The sequence below is a fragment of the Lepisosteus platostomus genome, chromosome 3, assembly GCF_059453375.1.
Source record: "Lepisosteus platostomus isolate fLepPlt1 chromosome 3, fLepPlt1.hap1, whole genome shotgun sequence".
Classification (NCBI taxonomy): domain Eukaryota; kingdom Metazoa; phylum Chordata; class Actinopteri; order Semionotiformes; family Lepisosteidae; genus Lepisosteus; species Lepisosteus platostomus.
The window spans coordinates 49,126,569-49,140,076 of NC_142613.1; the positions used below are offsets into that span (position 1 = coordinate 49,126,569).

The 13,508-nt window shown below is 35.7% G+C and overlaps 1 protein-coding gene across 2 annotated transcripts in view; it reads right to left on the reverse strand.

Annotated features, from left to right (window-relative positions):
- me1 (malic enzyme 1, NADP(+)-dependent, cytosolic) overlaps nt 1-13,508 on the reverse strand; it is a 154,986-nt gene that overhangs the window by 8,067 nt on the left and 133,411 nt on the right. For both annotated transcript variants that reach the window (XM_088625892.1, XM_088625891.1), the window contains 4 exons: nt 7,662-7,771; nt 5,609-5,706; nt 5,092-5,205; nt 27-132 (listed from right to left, as the gene is read on the reverse strand). In XM_088625892.1, the coding sequence (XP_088482018.1) occupies nt 27-132; nt 5,092-5,205; nt 5,609-5,706; nt 7,662-7,771 (428 nt within the window). The remainder of the gene's footprint in view (nt 1-26; nt 133-5,091; nt 5,206-5,608; nt 5,707-7,661; nt 7,772-13,508) is intronic.

The window sequence follows — 13,508 nt, forward strand, 5'->3', positions numbered from 1 at the left end:
ATGAAAAAAAGACTTAACACAATTACCTATTATTGCAGTTGGCTTGATTTTCTGGATGATTTCCTCTAGGATCTTCATTTCAGGGTGTTCATGAGCAAATCTCAATTTTTCATGGGTCAGATTGGCTCTTCCCTTAGGACAAGAAAAAAACTAATTTTCATGTTGAACCTAAAGATACTCTTGACAAATTAAAAAATGTCAGCTAATGAAATAAGATACGTGTGCTGCATCATTCATTTTGCCAGTTCACATGAAACATTTTAATTTTATCTCCTGATTTGTTATCGCACGTTCTGCATGTGGAATGAAAGTTATATTTTCTACTGGAATTCAATTCATTATGAAGTCCCAACAGAGCATCACAGATGGGAATATTCCAACAGTTTTGTTCTGCATAGTACATATTTGATATGTAAATCTGTCTGCAAGCATAATAAGTACAGAAGCTTCAGATTTATTTTTGTCTCCAGTTAAAATATTTCTCAACAAGAGTATGCACAGTAGATACTATCTACTCTATATATATGCTGTTGGGGGGGGGGGGCAGCATTTTTTCTAAAACCAGTGATTAATTCTTTCAAGAGATATTCTACAGAATGCCGAATTCTACAAATGACATTATTCATTAATCAAAGCATTAGAAACATACTCCCACATGAGGCAGTAGGTGATAGCTAATAAAATGCATTTGAAAATAAAAGGTTTTATTATAAGAGTTCATCTTTTATCAGCAACGCAATAGCAAAACAACCAATATTTTAATATAAGAATTGCCAAAGTGCCCTTCAAATAAATCTGCTACACACACATGCTTGCTTGTGAAAGAGGCACAAATGTCTGTGTAAAGAATGGGAGATAATTGTTTAAAATATTTAACTGGCTGCTCTAAGTACGTCTGTCCTTAAACATTGGTGCTTGGGTGTTGTGAAAATTGTTTAGAGGATGTATTTAATAAATGAGGTTAAGCGGCAAAAGAGAAAGGCTGGCACCTCTATAAAAGGTATTTACATGGTTTAGCAATTGATTCATAGCCAAGTGACAGTTCTCAGGGATATCCGCTTATCAACTAAAATTCTCCGTATCAACAATCTGTAACTGAAAACCTCATATTGGAATGTGTTCTCCAGGTAACAATTGCCTTTGGATAGAAAAGCTACTGCTGACCATTTTTGTGGATACCTATAAATCAGTGAAAGGAAGAAAGTCAAATTCTGACTTCAAAGTCTAAATCAGATAATTTTGAATCAATAATTCAAGGGTGGTAGCCAATAACATAGTATTGGCTTGGTCCATGGTCTTTAAATCATTAAAACTCAATATGTGAAAGTGTTCCAGTTTTATATGAAACTTGAGATGCTTCCATGAGTAGCTAAAACAGCAGCTGTGAAGAAGCTAGAGGATATAATTTCACACATTTTTGCCAGTAGTGGGCAACACTGACAAGGTCACTTTATAACAAGGTATGGTATATTTGTACCCTTAAGCATGCCCTATGTTACTACATTCTAACATGTTCGTATGTATTCCTTTCATTTCTGCTTTGTAAATGTTCCATGTTGGTAAACACATCTGCCAAGGATAACCTCATTATTGTACTGAAGTCATCAGGCACCATTATAAAACATTACTTAAAAATAGTTCAATTTAAAAGCAGTTTTTTTTTCTATTAGGTATCTACAGTATAATATTAATGTGCTGTATATTTGTAAACATTTGACATTCACTTTATAACTACTGGAACATTTCATATGGATAAAGCCATACATTTGAGGAAATGACAAACATTCCCTAAATTCACATCAAAAGCTCAATTACTTCACTTATTAAATTATATCAATTCATAATGTGAGTGTTCTATTTTTGTTTCTCACAATCTGAGTGTTCTATTTTGTTTCTCCGTACAGAGATGCAGTCTATGCAGTTATTAATCATTTATAGTCCTTTAAAGTTTATTCTTTAGTTCCATTTAGAGACATTCTTGGTTGCCTACTCTGACTAAAGGAAATTACTGAATAACTGAGCTAAAGAAATAGTAATTAAATGTTCTTTACTGCTGATGATTACAACTTGGTTTATGGAGACATACTGCAGCACAGAAAATTATGGAGCTACACTAAAATAGGTTACTAATACTAATAGAATACTACTATTCTTCAGTCCCTCAGATCCCATTGTGTGGTAAATTAGGACTACAGTTTTGTAACAGAATTGTATTTGCTTCATTCATAAAGCCTGAGTCAGCATAAATTAGTTTTAAACAATGGATCAGATATAAATAGAATTATACAGCAGCCCTGCTATTTCCTGGATTTAAAAAAGAAAAAAATCCTTTATATATTGTGTAGTATAATAAATAAAGTGTCACTTGTGTTTCAAACTACAGTATATTGCTACTGCTACAGTTACTGAGATTTGCAAGTAGAAAATGCAGGTGAAAGTGAGCTCAAGCATAAAATGTAAAATGCATTCTAGTTTTATAAACCAGTTCTTTACAAAAACATGAGGATACTGCATAACCACAATTTAATTATCTCAAAAAGGGACGATTTTTTTCTAGTTTGATAATCTGTAACAGAAAACAAATGCACTGAATGTAAAAAGAATTCCATCACTCTTTTTATGATTTTTCAGAAAAACATTTTCAATATCAAGAGAACTATGCCTTCATACCATCAGAATGTTAAAGGCTAAAATAAACCACATCAGGCAGACATGCTTGCAGTGGACCCTGTAGTCTTCTTTAGTGATGAATTGAGGTTTTGTTTATGAATGCAGAGTGCATTCGTCCTAGCACCTCACCTGCTGCCATTACTGTAGGATCATGCTGACAGGACAACATTCCAATGGGACAACACTAGCTTTCATTTGGGAGATGAGAATGACAGTTAGGTGTCCTTCTCACCATACCTGAGCCTTGTTGAACATTTGTGGGATGAGATGGTATGATAGATTTCAGAGAGCAGTGGAAAGAAATGATGACCAGACTATGAGTAAGGAATAGGACAGAAATCGCTCAAAGCAGCATCTGCAATTAGGGGCAAAGCACCTGTCACAGATGCACAACACAAAGACACACTGTATATTGCTTCCAGCTGTGGCCACTGTTAATCAAGCCTGTTGACAAATTCAATTCAAGTCTTATCCTCTGGGGGAAATCTGTTTTACAGCACAGTCCAATACAACAATATAACAAGCAAGACAAACATTACCAACAGAGAAGATGATACAGTAGTGCTACAGGAGATAGATGGATCTTTCATCCCTGCTGTAATATCTGTCTCAATGTATAACAACTATTATATTAAAACCTGGGGGACACAGAGGTATCTCTTGGATGGGAGTAGGTATAAATACTGTTAAAGTAGGTTGGGGGAGTGTTGTCAATAACCAGTTCCTTTTTCAAAAACATTTAACTACAAAGAGAAGTCATCACACTATTTGGAAACAATTTGAAATGGGCCCATGATGCTTTTCTGGCTATTTAATAAGCTCACCAGGACCGTGTCCTAAGCAAACTTAATGGAATGTCTATCTGCGAGTTTGATCTTAATCATCAATATACACAATGTACAGCGTAGGAGGGGACAAACAACCCTGTGGTGTTCCACTGGAAGTGTAGTTTTTCTCAATTTTTCTGCACTGCCCTACTGAGCTGTGCGTCTGTCCCCCCAAGTTTGAGACTTAGTTACCCTGAGTTTTTAATTGGGGAAAATTAAATTGAAGCTTTTTCTAGGAATTATGGATTCTACACAGAAATAAATGTCATATGATACTACGTCAGCAAGTTTGTGAATATCCTTTGATCCTTTAAACACAATCCATGGTGTGTAGTCAAAAAAACCCTGCAGCTATTTAGTACTTTTTGTCCCACATTTTTACTGTAATTGTCTCTGGTTGGTTTCTCTTGGATAGTGCCCGATTGGCCTGCGGAGTAGTGTGTTGTAATCAGAGTTGCCCAGCGTAGATTTTGCGAGGGATGAATAGGCATTTGGAATTGTTCTGAAGTAACGCTCAATAAATTCTGTTCAACCACATGTGGCAGGTCACAATGATAAAATGTGCAAAGTTTATTTTAAATGTGCAACTGTTAATTTTCGAAAATTAATTTAGGAGTATCTGGGGACACAGCATGCAGTTTCTAAATAACATCAAAAACATTTTTAGATGCCTTTTCCACATTTGCTTCAGGGTGGATATGAACAATTGTCACAGAACACGGAAACTCTCGTGAGAGATACAAGAGATGTGTGTAGCAGTTCAATGCCAGGCGCACGCACATACTCTCTCACGGATGGTAATATTTTGACATCAGTGGTAATCAAATAGACCCCTCCACCACGATGTTTACAATATCTGCGCTTAGTCTCTCTCCAGTCAGGGTAGAGAAAACCTCTCAGGCTTAACACGGTTGTCTTTTACAGTGTAGTCTAGCCACATCTCCAGAAAAGGAAGTGCACAGGCAGTTCGTACCCAATTGAATATGGACAGAATCCTAGTTGGCAAGGAGGTATATACACTCTCTACTGAAATTTCGGTCTCATCCCAACCCCCCTTCCATGTAAATGCTAACATTTTGTTTTGGAATTTAAATCCATACTCTGTGTAGAACAAAGAACAAATTCAAAGAACTATATTTTAAACCAGTGGTGCCAACATCCAGCTCATTCCAGCCATTGACAGGTAGCCCACAGAAAACAGCAAGAACCTCGACAAGCTTCATCATGTCATCACCAATCATCCTGTATTAATACAGGCATTTAATGTTTTTAAAAACATTCATGAACAAGTAAGACAACAAGGGTGGACAAAAGACATACTGCTGGGCACTACAGAGCAGCGCCCCTGATCATCATAATGAAATAACTATATATCACTGAATGGACATGCTGTTTAAGTGTTTAACGCACCTGCTTTAAACAAAAGTTTAAATTTCTTGGTAACTTTGTGAATTTGTTGCACTTAAGCGATACATTTTTACTGATGCCCAGTAAATTTGAGCAACCTGTTGAAATTTACCAATGTATATCATCCTACTAGTGAGAGTAAATGTATACTGTATATTTATAATGGATGATAACATTATTACTTTACCTTGACAATAAGGCCTTTAGAGTCAACCATCCAAATCTTGTTAAGGCACTCTTCTTTGGGAATTCCTTCCTTTTGCATTGCCATTACGATCAGATCTGCAATCCCCATTGCTGCCTGAATACAAGAGAACATGTCGATACAAGAAAACACTGGTCAATTAAATAAAAACTACAGCTCAAGAATTATGTACCCTTATGCATAGTTTTCCCAGTTCTAGTGGTGAAATGTTTGTTTTACAATCAGAACTGGAAATAAAATAAGGTTACATTCAAGAATGGAGTGATTGGAGCTACAATATCAAGATAAAGTTATATTTTATAGCAGTGGTTTTGTTTTACAAGGAAAGTCTAATGACACTATTAAGATGTTGAGTGAAAACGGATTGAGCTCATTGTTTTGTGCTATTTCTGCTGTAATTATGTGCAATCATTCTGCTATAGAACTGAACAAAATTTTAAGGGTTTCCACATAAAACATAAGCGTTTCACATTGCTTTCCTATGAATAAGGATAATTACCTCACCAGCTCCTTGGAATAATATCTTTTGATCAGACAGCTTGCTCCCTGTGACTCGCAGTGAGGCCAGGAGACCCGCTACTGCCACTGCAGCAGTCCCTACAAGACACAAATGGACACATTTCCTTTTACATTTCACAATTAGACTGAAGTGTATTTTTACAAATCTGTCTGTCATCGTTTTTAAATCTATATACAGTTCATCCAGTTATTGTGAACATTTGGTTAGAATAATCAAGCATCAAATCTGGTTCAAATTACCCTTTTCAAAATTACTGTGCTACCGTAATTAGGAACCATTTTCTTTGCAAGTTGTTTTAAGAGTCATCATGGCTGGTATTACTAATTTGGTCATATTTTTCCCCCAAACTGAAACATTTACAGTATGTTCCTTCAGCTTTGAATAGGCAGTTGTCTTCCTATTGGAGAAACTGACCTTTCTTTTGTTTCTAAAATGAACAATGCTCAGGCAATATTATGGTTTAGATTCTATCCATCATAGTACTGCAAAATGACCCTATTTTTTACAGAAGCAGCAGAAAATTAGCAGACTATCTGTACTAATGGAATTTCTCATTTCAATTGAAATGTGAATAAGAGACTTGAAAATTGAGTTTATATAGCATGTCTTCATATTAATTTATACTACTTGTTCATGATGGAAACTCAGTGAAGCCCATTGTTCAGGGTTAGAGTTCAGGGAGTTTTATTGATGGTGATTGTAAAAAGAAGTGGGGCCATTCAATTATTAATTTATTTCAATACCATGGCATATCTTTTCAGTTTTTTTTCTAGTGAATTGCTTCTCAGCAGTGAAATTTTCTTAGAACTCAGTTTTATGGCAAAACCAAAAGGGGATCTCCACAACTGTATATGGGAACATTAAGTAAGTAGTAGCTCATGGGGAAAAATAACTGATTCAACCCATGCAGACAAAGCTGCATCCACATTAGGATGCTAAGTAATCTTCAAAACTAAGAATTTGAGAACATCCCCAATTTTGAAATAGTGGAAGAGTGAAATTTGTAAGAAAAATATACCTATGCCATAAAAACAAATTAAAGACTGAACATTTGAACATTTAGGATGAACATTAGTCTTTCAATAACATTAAATGAAAGCATGAATCTGAATGAGAAAATCCTCCTTCCATAAACCATCAGATATTGGACAGGTACAGCGCCCCAAAGGATGTGTTCAAATGGAGTTATAAAGGATGTACTATAAAGGACAACTGCAAAAACATTGAGTAGGATATACAGTATCAGCCAGTACTTTTCTTCTGTAAGCAGAGGACCTATATGAGAACATGTTTAAGGTTACAACCTCTAGCTCTCCATAGTTACTACTGTGAATTTAAATACATACAGTAGAGTGCTGCAGATCCATCATCTGCTTTGTCACGAGCTCACTGCAGTACAAAAATGTAGTTGTAATGTTGAGTATTAATATAAATATGAATGGCATTGTGTGAATATGATCAAACACTGAGGTGCATAGCATGAAATGATTTCTGCATGCAAAGGTAAAATATTGCCTGAAACGCAGTGAACTCATCAAGATGTACAGACCCCATATCACAATGATTCATTGTGCATTCATACTGTATACCTCTTTGCACAAGAATGAAACTGGACTTGTTTGTTTCGGTCATTAAAAACAAACTCAATATTTCACTGGGAAACAGTACCCTAAATGCATTTTATGGTGTGCAAAGTTAGGTCTTCAAGCAAAATCCAACATTTGATGGAATAAAAATGTTCCTTCCTAGATGGTATTTTTTCATTGACGTCATGAAGGCTTGGCTTTGGCTTGGATTTTAATGAACACACAGCTGAAAGCTTTTCAGCATTTGCCATCCATTCTGGTGAAACCAAACTGCATTACCAATAATGTGAGTTTATAAACCATTTATGAAGTACTTGACTTAAAAATACCAAACTCTGAAAATGTAAGAACACTTTTAGATTTTGTGCAAAATGTAATGTGTTGTAGTTTGGATATGTATCTATTTTCTTGCAAACAATAAGCATGCAATGAACTCGGTACAATACCTTGTATGTCATCGTTAAAGGTGCAGTATTCGTTACGGTACTTGTTGAGGAGGCGGAAGGCATTGGTATTGGCGAAGTCTTCAAACTGAATGAGACAGTTCAGTCCATACCTACAGAAAATGCAACCAGCTCATGGTTAAATCATAACTAGTCCAGCCACACATGGTTTAAGTCACTGATTGCATAAAAAGAGGAATTTAAATTTCAGATACAATAAAAACTCAGAATGCAGAATTGCATGTCTGAAGATCTCCTATTCCCTGTGCATGGTTTTCTAATTAACTGTATGAATAAGCTCCCTTTTCTGTAGTATTATTGTACATCAATTGTAAAATGTTACATTCCAGTGCTGATTAGAGCCTTTTGTGTGGTATGTTTAGCAAAGGTAATGAATTGGAAGACCAACAGTGACGTTATTGGTGAGTTTTAAAGCATTTACATAGTATCTTTCAGGAGGATAGCCACTTATTACTTTGTCAAAGAGTGAAAAAATTACCACTAATTTTTTTTGAAGTGGAAGTGCAAGTCTGATTTCTTTTATCTACGTTTTTATTGGATGCATCAGAAAAATATCCTTTCTGGTAAATCATTGGTTTAGTGTCTGAATTTTAATTAAGCACACAGTCAATAACCGTATTCCTTTAAAGAAAGGAACCATTCTGAAATTTAGTCAGTTTCTCTCTCTAGCATTATTCTTCAGCTGTCAGTCTTGTTTTGTCCAAAGATTTTTTTTTTATTTCACTTACACTGGAAAAAATGAATGCAATTTAAATCAATAGTGTTGTAATCTAATCCAGTGTGAATAATATAACCCTTGTGTTTTCTGGGCTGAGCAAAAGGCCATCATTATTTATGACAAATAGGACTTTACTCTATGCAATGCTACTAAAATTACAATATGACATTTACCTACTCTAACTGGAGCTGCCAATCTGTTTAAAGAGTTGGATTACCAGCAACAACTCCCTCACCCATTTCAATAGACAGGCATTCTCTTCTGACATCCCCCGCCATCAGAGCCATTCCTAACTGATGTCGAGTTAGTATGGAATCAAGAATATTAGTGATGTCACTGCAATTCTGTAGATGCTAAGCAATTTACAGGAGTCCCTGTTGTACTAAAAGAACCTGCATGACTTAATCCAGTCCTGACTGGACACTATTCAGGCATTTGTGCACAAATGCTTTAGAATTGCAGTCTCAGTCAGGATGTCATATAACCCAGGCTAAAACTACTGAACTAGCACATCTACACCTGATCTATTGATACCCTTTACTGTAGACATCAGGGAACAGACATTTTTATTATAGAGTAGAAATTTAAAGCCTTATTAAATATAAAACAGACGATCAAGGGATTTGGGTTTTTTTACCCCAATTATGAAGTCCAAGAAATACTTTCAAGAATAGAAACATTAGTTTAATTCATTTTACTTACTGTGACCATATGCTGCTGTAATAGCATTGCTTAAACAACAAACTGTTTATTTCATCATGGTTTAATATTCATGGTAGGTATCAAGTCTTCTCCTTCCAAACAAAAGCAAATATACCAAATATAACATTCTAAGAAAGTCCGTTTCAGTCCTATTAGCATCCTTTGTCCAACAGATACCAAACATTGCAATGTGTCATCAAAATACCTGGAACTACAGTACCTGCTGGTTTTAATAAAATTCTCCTTTTATGAAGTTAAACTGTTGTACAGTAACTGAGGTAATACTTCATTCTGTTTATTGTACAGAATTTTGCCTTTTTTGTTCTTCGCTTCATATTGGTACAGTACATCAAAGGTGGTAGTTGTTTCATCTTAACCAATTAGTAAACAGTTACTTAATGACCCTATTATACATACTGTACATGCAAGTGTGTTTGGAACAAAGCATAAGCTCCATGACTGGAGCACTTAGGAATTTTTAATAACATTTTTTAATTAAAGTGTCATTTCTTCATTTTGGCCAACAGATATTCCACAACACCCCAGTTTTGTGTAATTGCTCTTAATGTAATGGACTTTGAGAAACACATTTATGATCTACTGTACGTTAAACATTTCCATAGATTGTGTCTGTGTGTCTCATGGAGAGCAAGCTGGGGTATGCTAAAAGATAATTCCTAATGCAAGAAATTGTAAAGGGTTAATAAAGTGATATGTTATTAACAAGAATCCCATGCTTGAGTACCAGTATTTGTGAACTCCTTTCAACCCCTTCATTTAAAATAAAGTGTTGTTTGAAGTGTCTGAAAAACATGCTACTATGTACAGCATCTTACTTGTGTAAGATAATGGATATTGTGGTTTAAGACTAGAACAGACAACTTTAGATTTAAGTACTGTCCACACACCACATTTCAATAAAAGGAACGGTGCCCTTATCACCATTATGTTTAGCAGGTTGTTAGTTTAAGAGGCACTCGGTTGGTAAACTGCACTCTTAAAAGTGAAAAATGCAATCCTTTATAAGATAAGGTAGTGTTTGAATTAGGGAGAACTGGGATGGGCTGGATCTAGACTACAGTTCACTTAATTTCCTCCTGCAGAGGGTGCTAGCACTCTATAACTGTCTCAAGGCAGTAACTTGCACTACAGATAAACTTTATATTGCCCGATAAAGTAGGAAACCATTACCAAATAACCAGCCATGGGTAGACCAATAATAACTTTTTACCTGTATTAGGCACATAAATACTTTGGATTATATTCATAACAAGCAAATATTTAGAGTGCTTTTCAAAAGGTTGGAATTCTGCAAAACAGCACAATGTATGTGAACTCGGGTTGATATGTCTCACACACTTTCTCCAGCTTTACACTTTTCTAGTAAAAGACTGCTGCATTGACATACTGTACTGAAGATATAGTAGACATCTCTTTACATACAGTTGGCACCCATATGTATTCAATAACAGGATACAAGCTAAATTAAAAGGTGGCTTTAGCGATGCAGTGAAAATCACAAAACGCCAAAAAATGTCCAAAGTAATTGCATATTTCTCTGAAGTTGCACTATTTAAAATCTGGTAAAGATTTCAAATGATTTCTGCATGTAGGACTCATCCAGTACATTCAGAGTAAATGGCTTGAGTTTGATTACTTAGTTAATGCAAAACAAAATATTTTGCATTGAGGTCTAGATATTGTAATCATTTAATAGAGAGCATTAATATTATGCTCTCAACGACATGAAAGTATGACAAGTCATTCTACTCTGCTGGAAAGTACATTTGTGACTGGGCTTGAGTTTCTTAGCAGAGAAAATCAAGTTTTAGGATAGAATTTCCTAGATTACTTTGGAATCCATCTGCCCAATGTTAACAAGAGTACCAGTACACCAGATGAAATCAAGCCATTAAACAGTAAATCTACTACTATTCTTGACAGATGGGATGGTAATCTCATTCAAAATTCGCTTTACCTTTATGTCCTAATTATATTCCTGTTGAGTCAATCCAGTTTTGTGTTCCAACCAACCACTTAATTGGGTACCAAATGACTTTCAAGTCAATTGGTTGCCCATGGACAAGTTAATAGTTTTCTTGTTACACTGTCATGGAACTCTGCCATTGATCTGAGATTGATGAGGTCATCTGAACCACCAGTGCCATCAGAACTGTTGCTTGATGTTGAGATATTGATGTTTATAATGTAAGTGACCTGAGTGCATGATACTGCAGAAAAGGACACATACAGTAGGGTAGTATCTGCAATTTGGTGCATTTCTGAAGGTGTATAGGATACAGTATATTGCTATTAGCCTGTAACTTCCATAATTCACCCATTGTAAATCAGTGCTCTTAGGGGCAAATGTTCATCAGCAAAATGAATTTACTTACTGTATGTCTGTTCAATAAAATGTCAGTGCTCTTGTTATATTGATTATCATTTTCCTGATAACTGTGGGTTTACTGCAGTTGTAAGTGCTCAGTTTATGCAACAAGCCCTGAAAGCTTACTTGCATTTTTGTTCTTGCTAAAATTAAATTTGAGTTATACGGTCTCAAGGTTGTAAATAACTGTGGATCAGTCATTCTCCACATCTGTCTCATCTAAAAGATTTTAAAATAATGGGTGGATGTACAGGGTGGCATGATGGCACAGTGGTTAGCATTACAGCCTTGCAGCACTGAGGTTTGATTCCAGACCTTGGTTGCTGTCTGTGTGGAGTTTGTATGTTCTCCCCATGTCCGTGCGGGTTTCCTCCAGGTGCTCCAGTTTCCTTTCACATTCGAAAGACATGTTGGTACAGTAGGTTCGGAAAATTTGCCCTAGGTGTGAGTGTGTGCATATTTGTCTGTCTGCCCTTCAAAGGACAGGCATCCTGTCCAGAGTGTACCTGCCTTGTGCTCATTTGTTGCCAAGATAGGCTCTAGCTCCTCCACAATCCTGAATTGAAAAAAGCAGCTTGAAAACTGCTATGTACAGTATATAAAATATGGGATGTCCTTTAACACAAATCTTAAGATGGAGTTTTTTCCCCCATTTGTAATGATTGGGTCCTTTTTATCCTGTGGAACCGATTAAATGGACAAAATGAAACCAGCAACACCGGGAGAGTCAATACACAACAGTAGTGTTCGGCTCATTAAAAGTGTTATTTGGCCTACTTTATTCTTGACAAGACCCATTGTCTTCAAAGTGTTCTCAGTTTGGCTGTTTTCCAAAAATAAGTTGATTATAATCAGAGGTTTAATAGGTCTAGTTGCATTAATTGTGGCATCAGAAACATTTGTTGAATACTTCTGCTGCAATTAAAGATAAATCTTTTTTTCCCCAAAAACAGATGGTGCGGCTTGTAATTTGAATGAAAGCAAAATGCCAGCATCAATGGAGCAATTAGACATTCATTCCATGCTGAAAAGTAGAAAAAACCATTGCCTTTTTATTTTTCAGCGTGGAAATAAACAGTAATTGTTTCCTTGTGGATTTCATGCTGATGCAGCTAACCAAATTCAAAATTGTTTTCCATTGAAAAAATCTTCTAGGAATTTTGTAGTTTCTTATTATAATCTAAAAAGACCATCTCATGATTTTATACCAAAATAAAAATAAAAATCTGAAGAAATTAGTCCCTTTAACTACGTAGCATCAAGGCATATTATTCCACTAAGAGTCAAGAGTTATTAAAGATCAGAAATCTTTTAATTGACTTGACTAAACAGCTTGGGCCTCATGTATAAACAGGAATGCAGCTAAAGGGACCACATCTGATTAAAAAAAAAAGATATACTGGTCTGGAACACAGGATATCTTTTGAGGACAGAAGCATCATTTTTGTTTGCTGATGACTTTCATTGCCAGTTTCCATCAGGTTGTAGTCATTGATCACGAGCCTGTAGTGGATCATTTTGAGTGATGCAACAACTCCTGAGTTCAACTTATGTCAAAATAACAGAAAGCAACCACCAGCTGTAAAACCAGCAGTTATTGAGGAACAAGAAATTGAAATTGTTCACGGTCACAAATATCTTGTTACTATGGAACAAGTAAAAGGTTTATTCCATGCTGAAAAGAAGAAAGGAAACATTTCAGCTGTGGAGCCTTCGAGTCCTCGCACCTGAACAAGGCTCCACAGCTGAAATGTTTCCTTTCTTCTTTTCAGCATGGAAGAGACCTTTTACTTTTAGTTCCAATGCTGACACAGCAGCCTACTTGAACTATCTTGTTACTATTGTTGATAACCAACTTACCTTAGGGAAAAAAATGCCATATGTAAGAACCAACAGCAATTTTCTTCCTAAGAAAACTGTTCCTTTAATATGCACTACAACAATGACTAATAGAAATGTAATGAAATCTGTCCTAACATTCCCTGCGGTAGCCTTGTTTGGTAACCTTAAAGTGCATAAA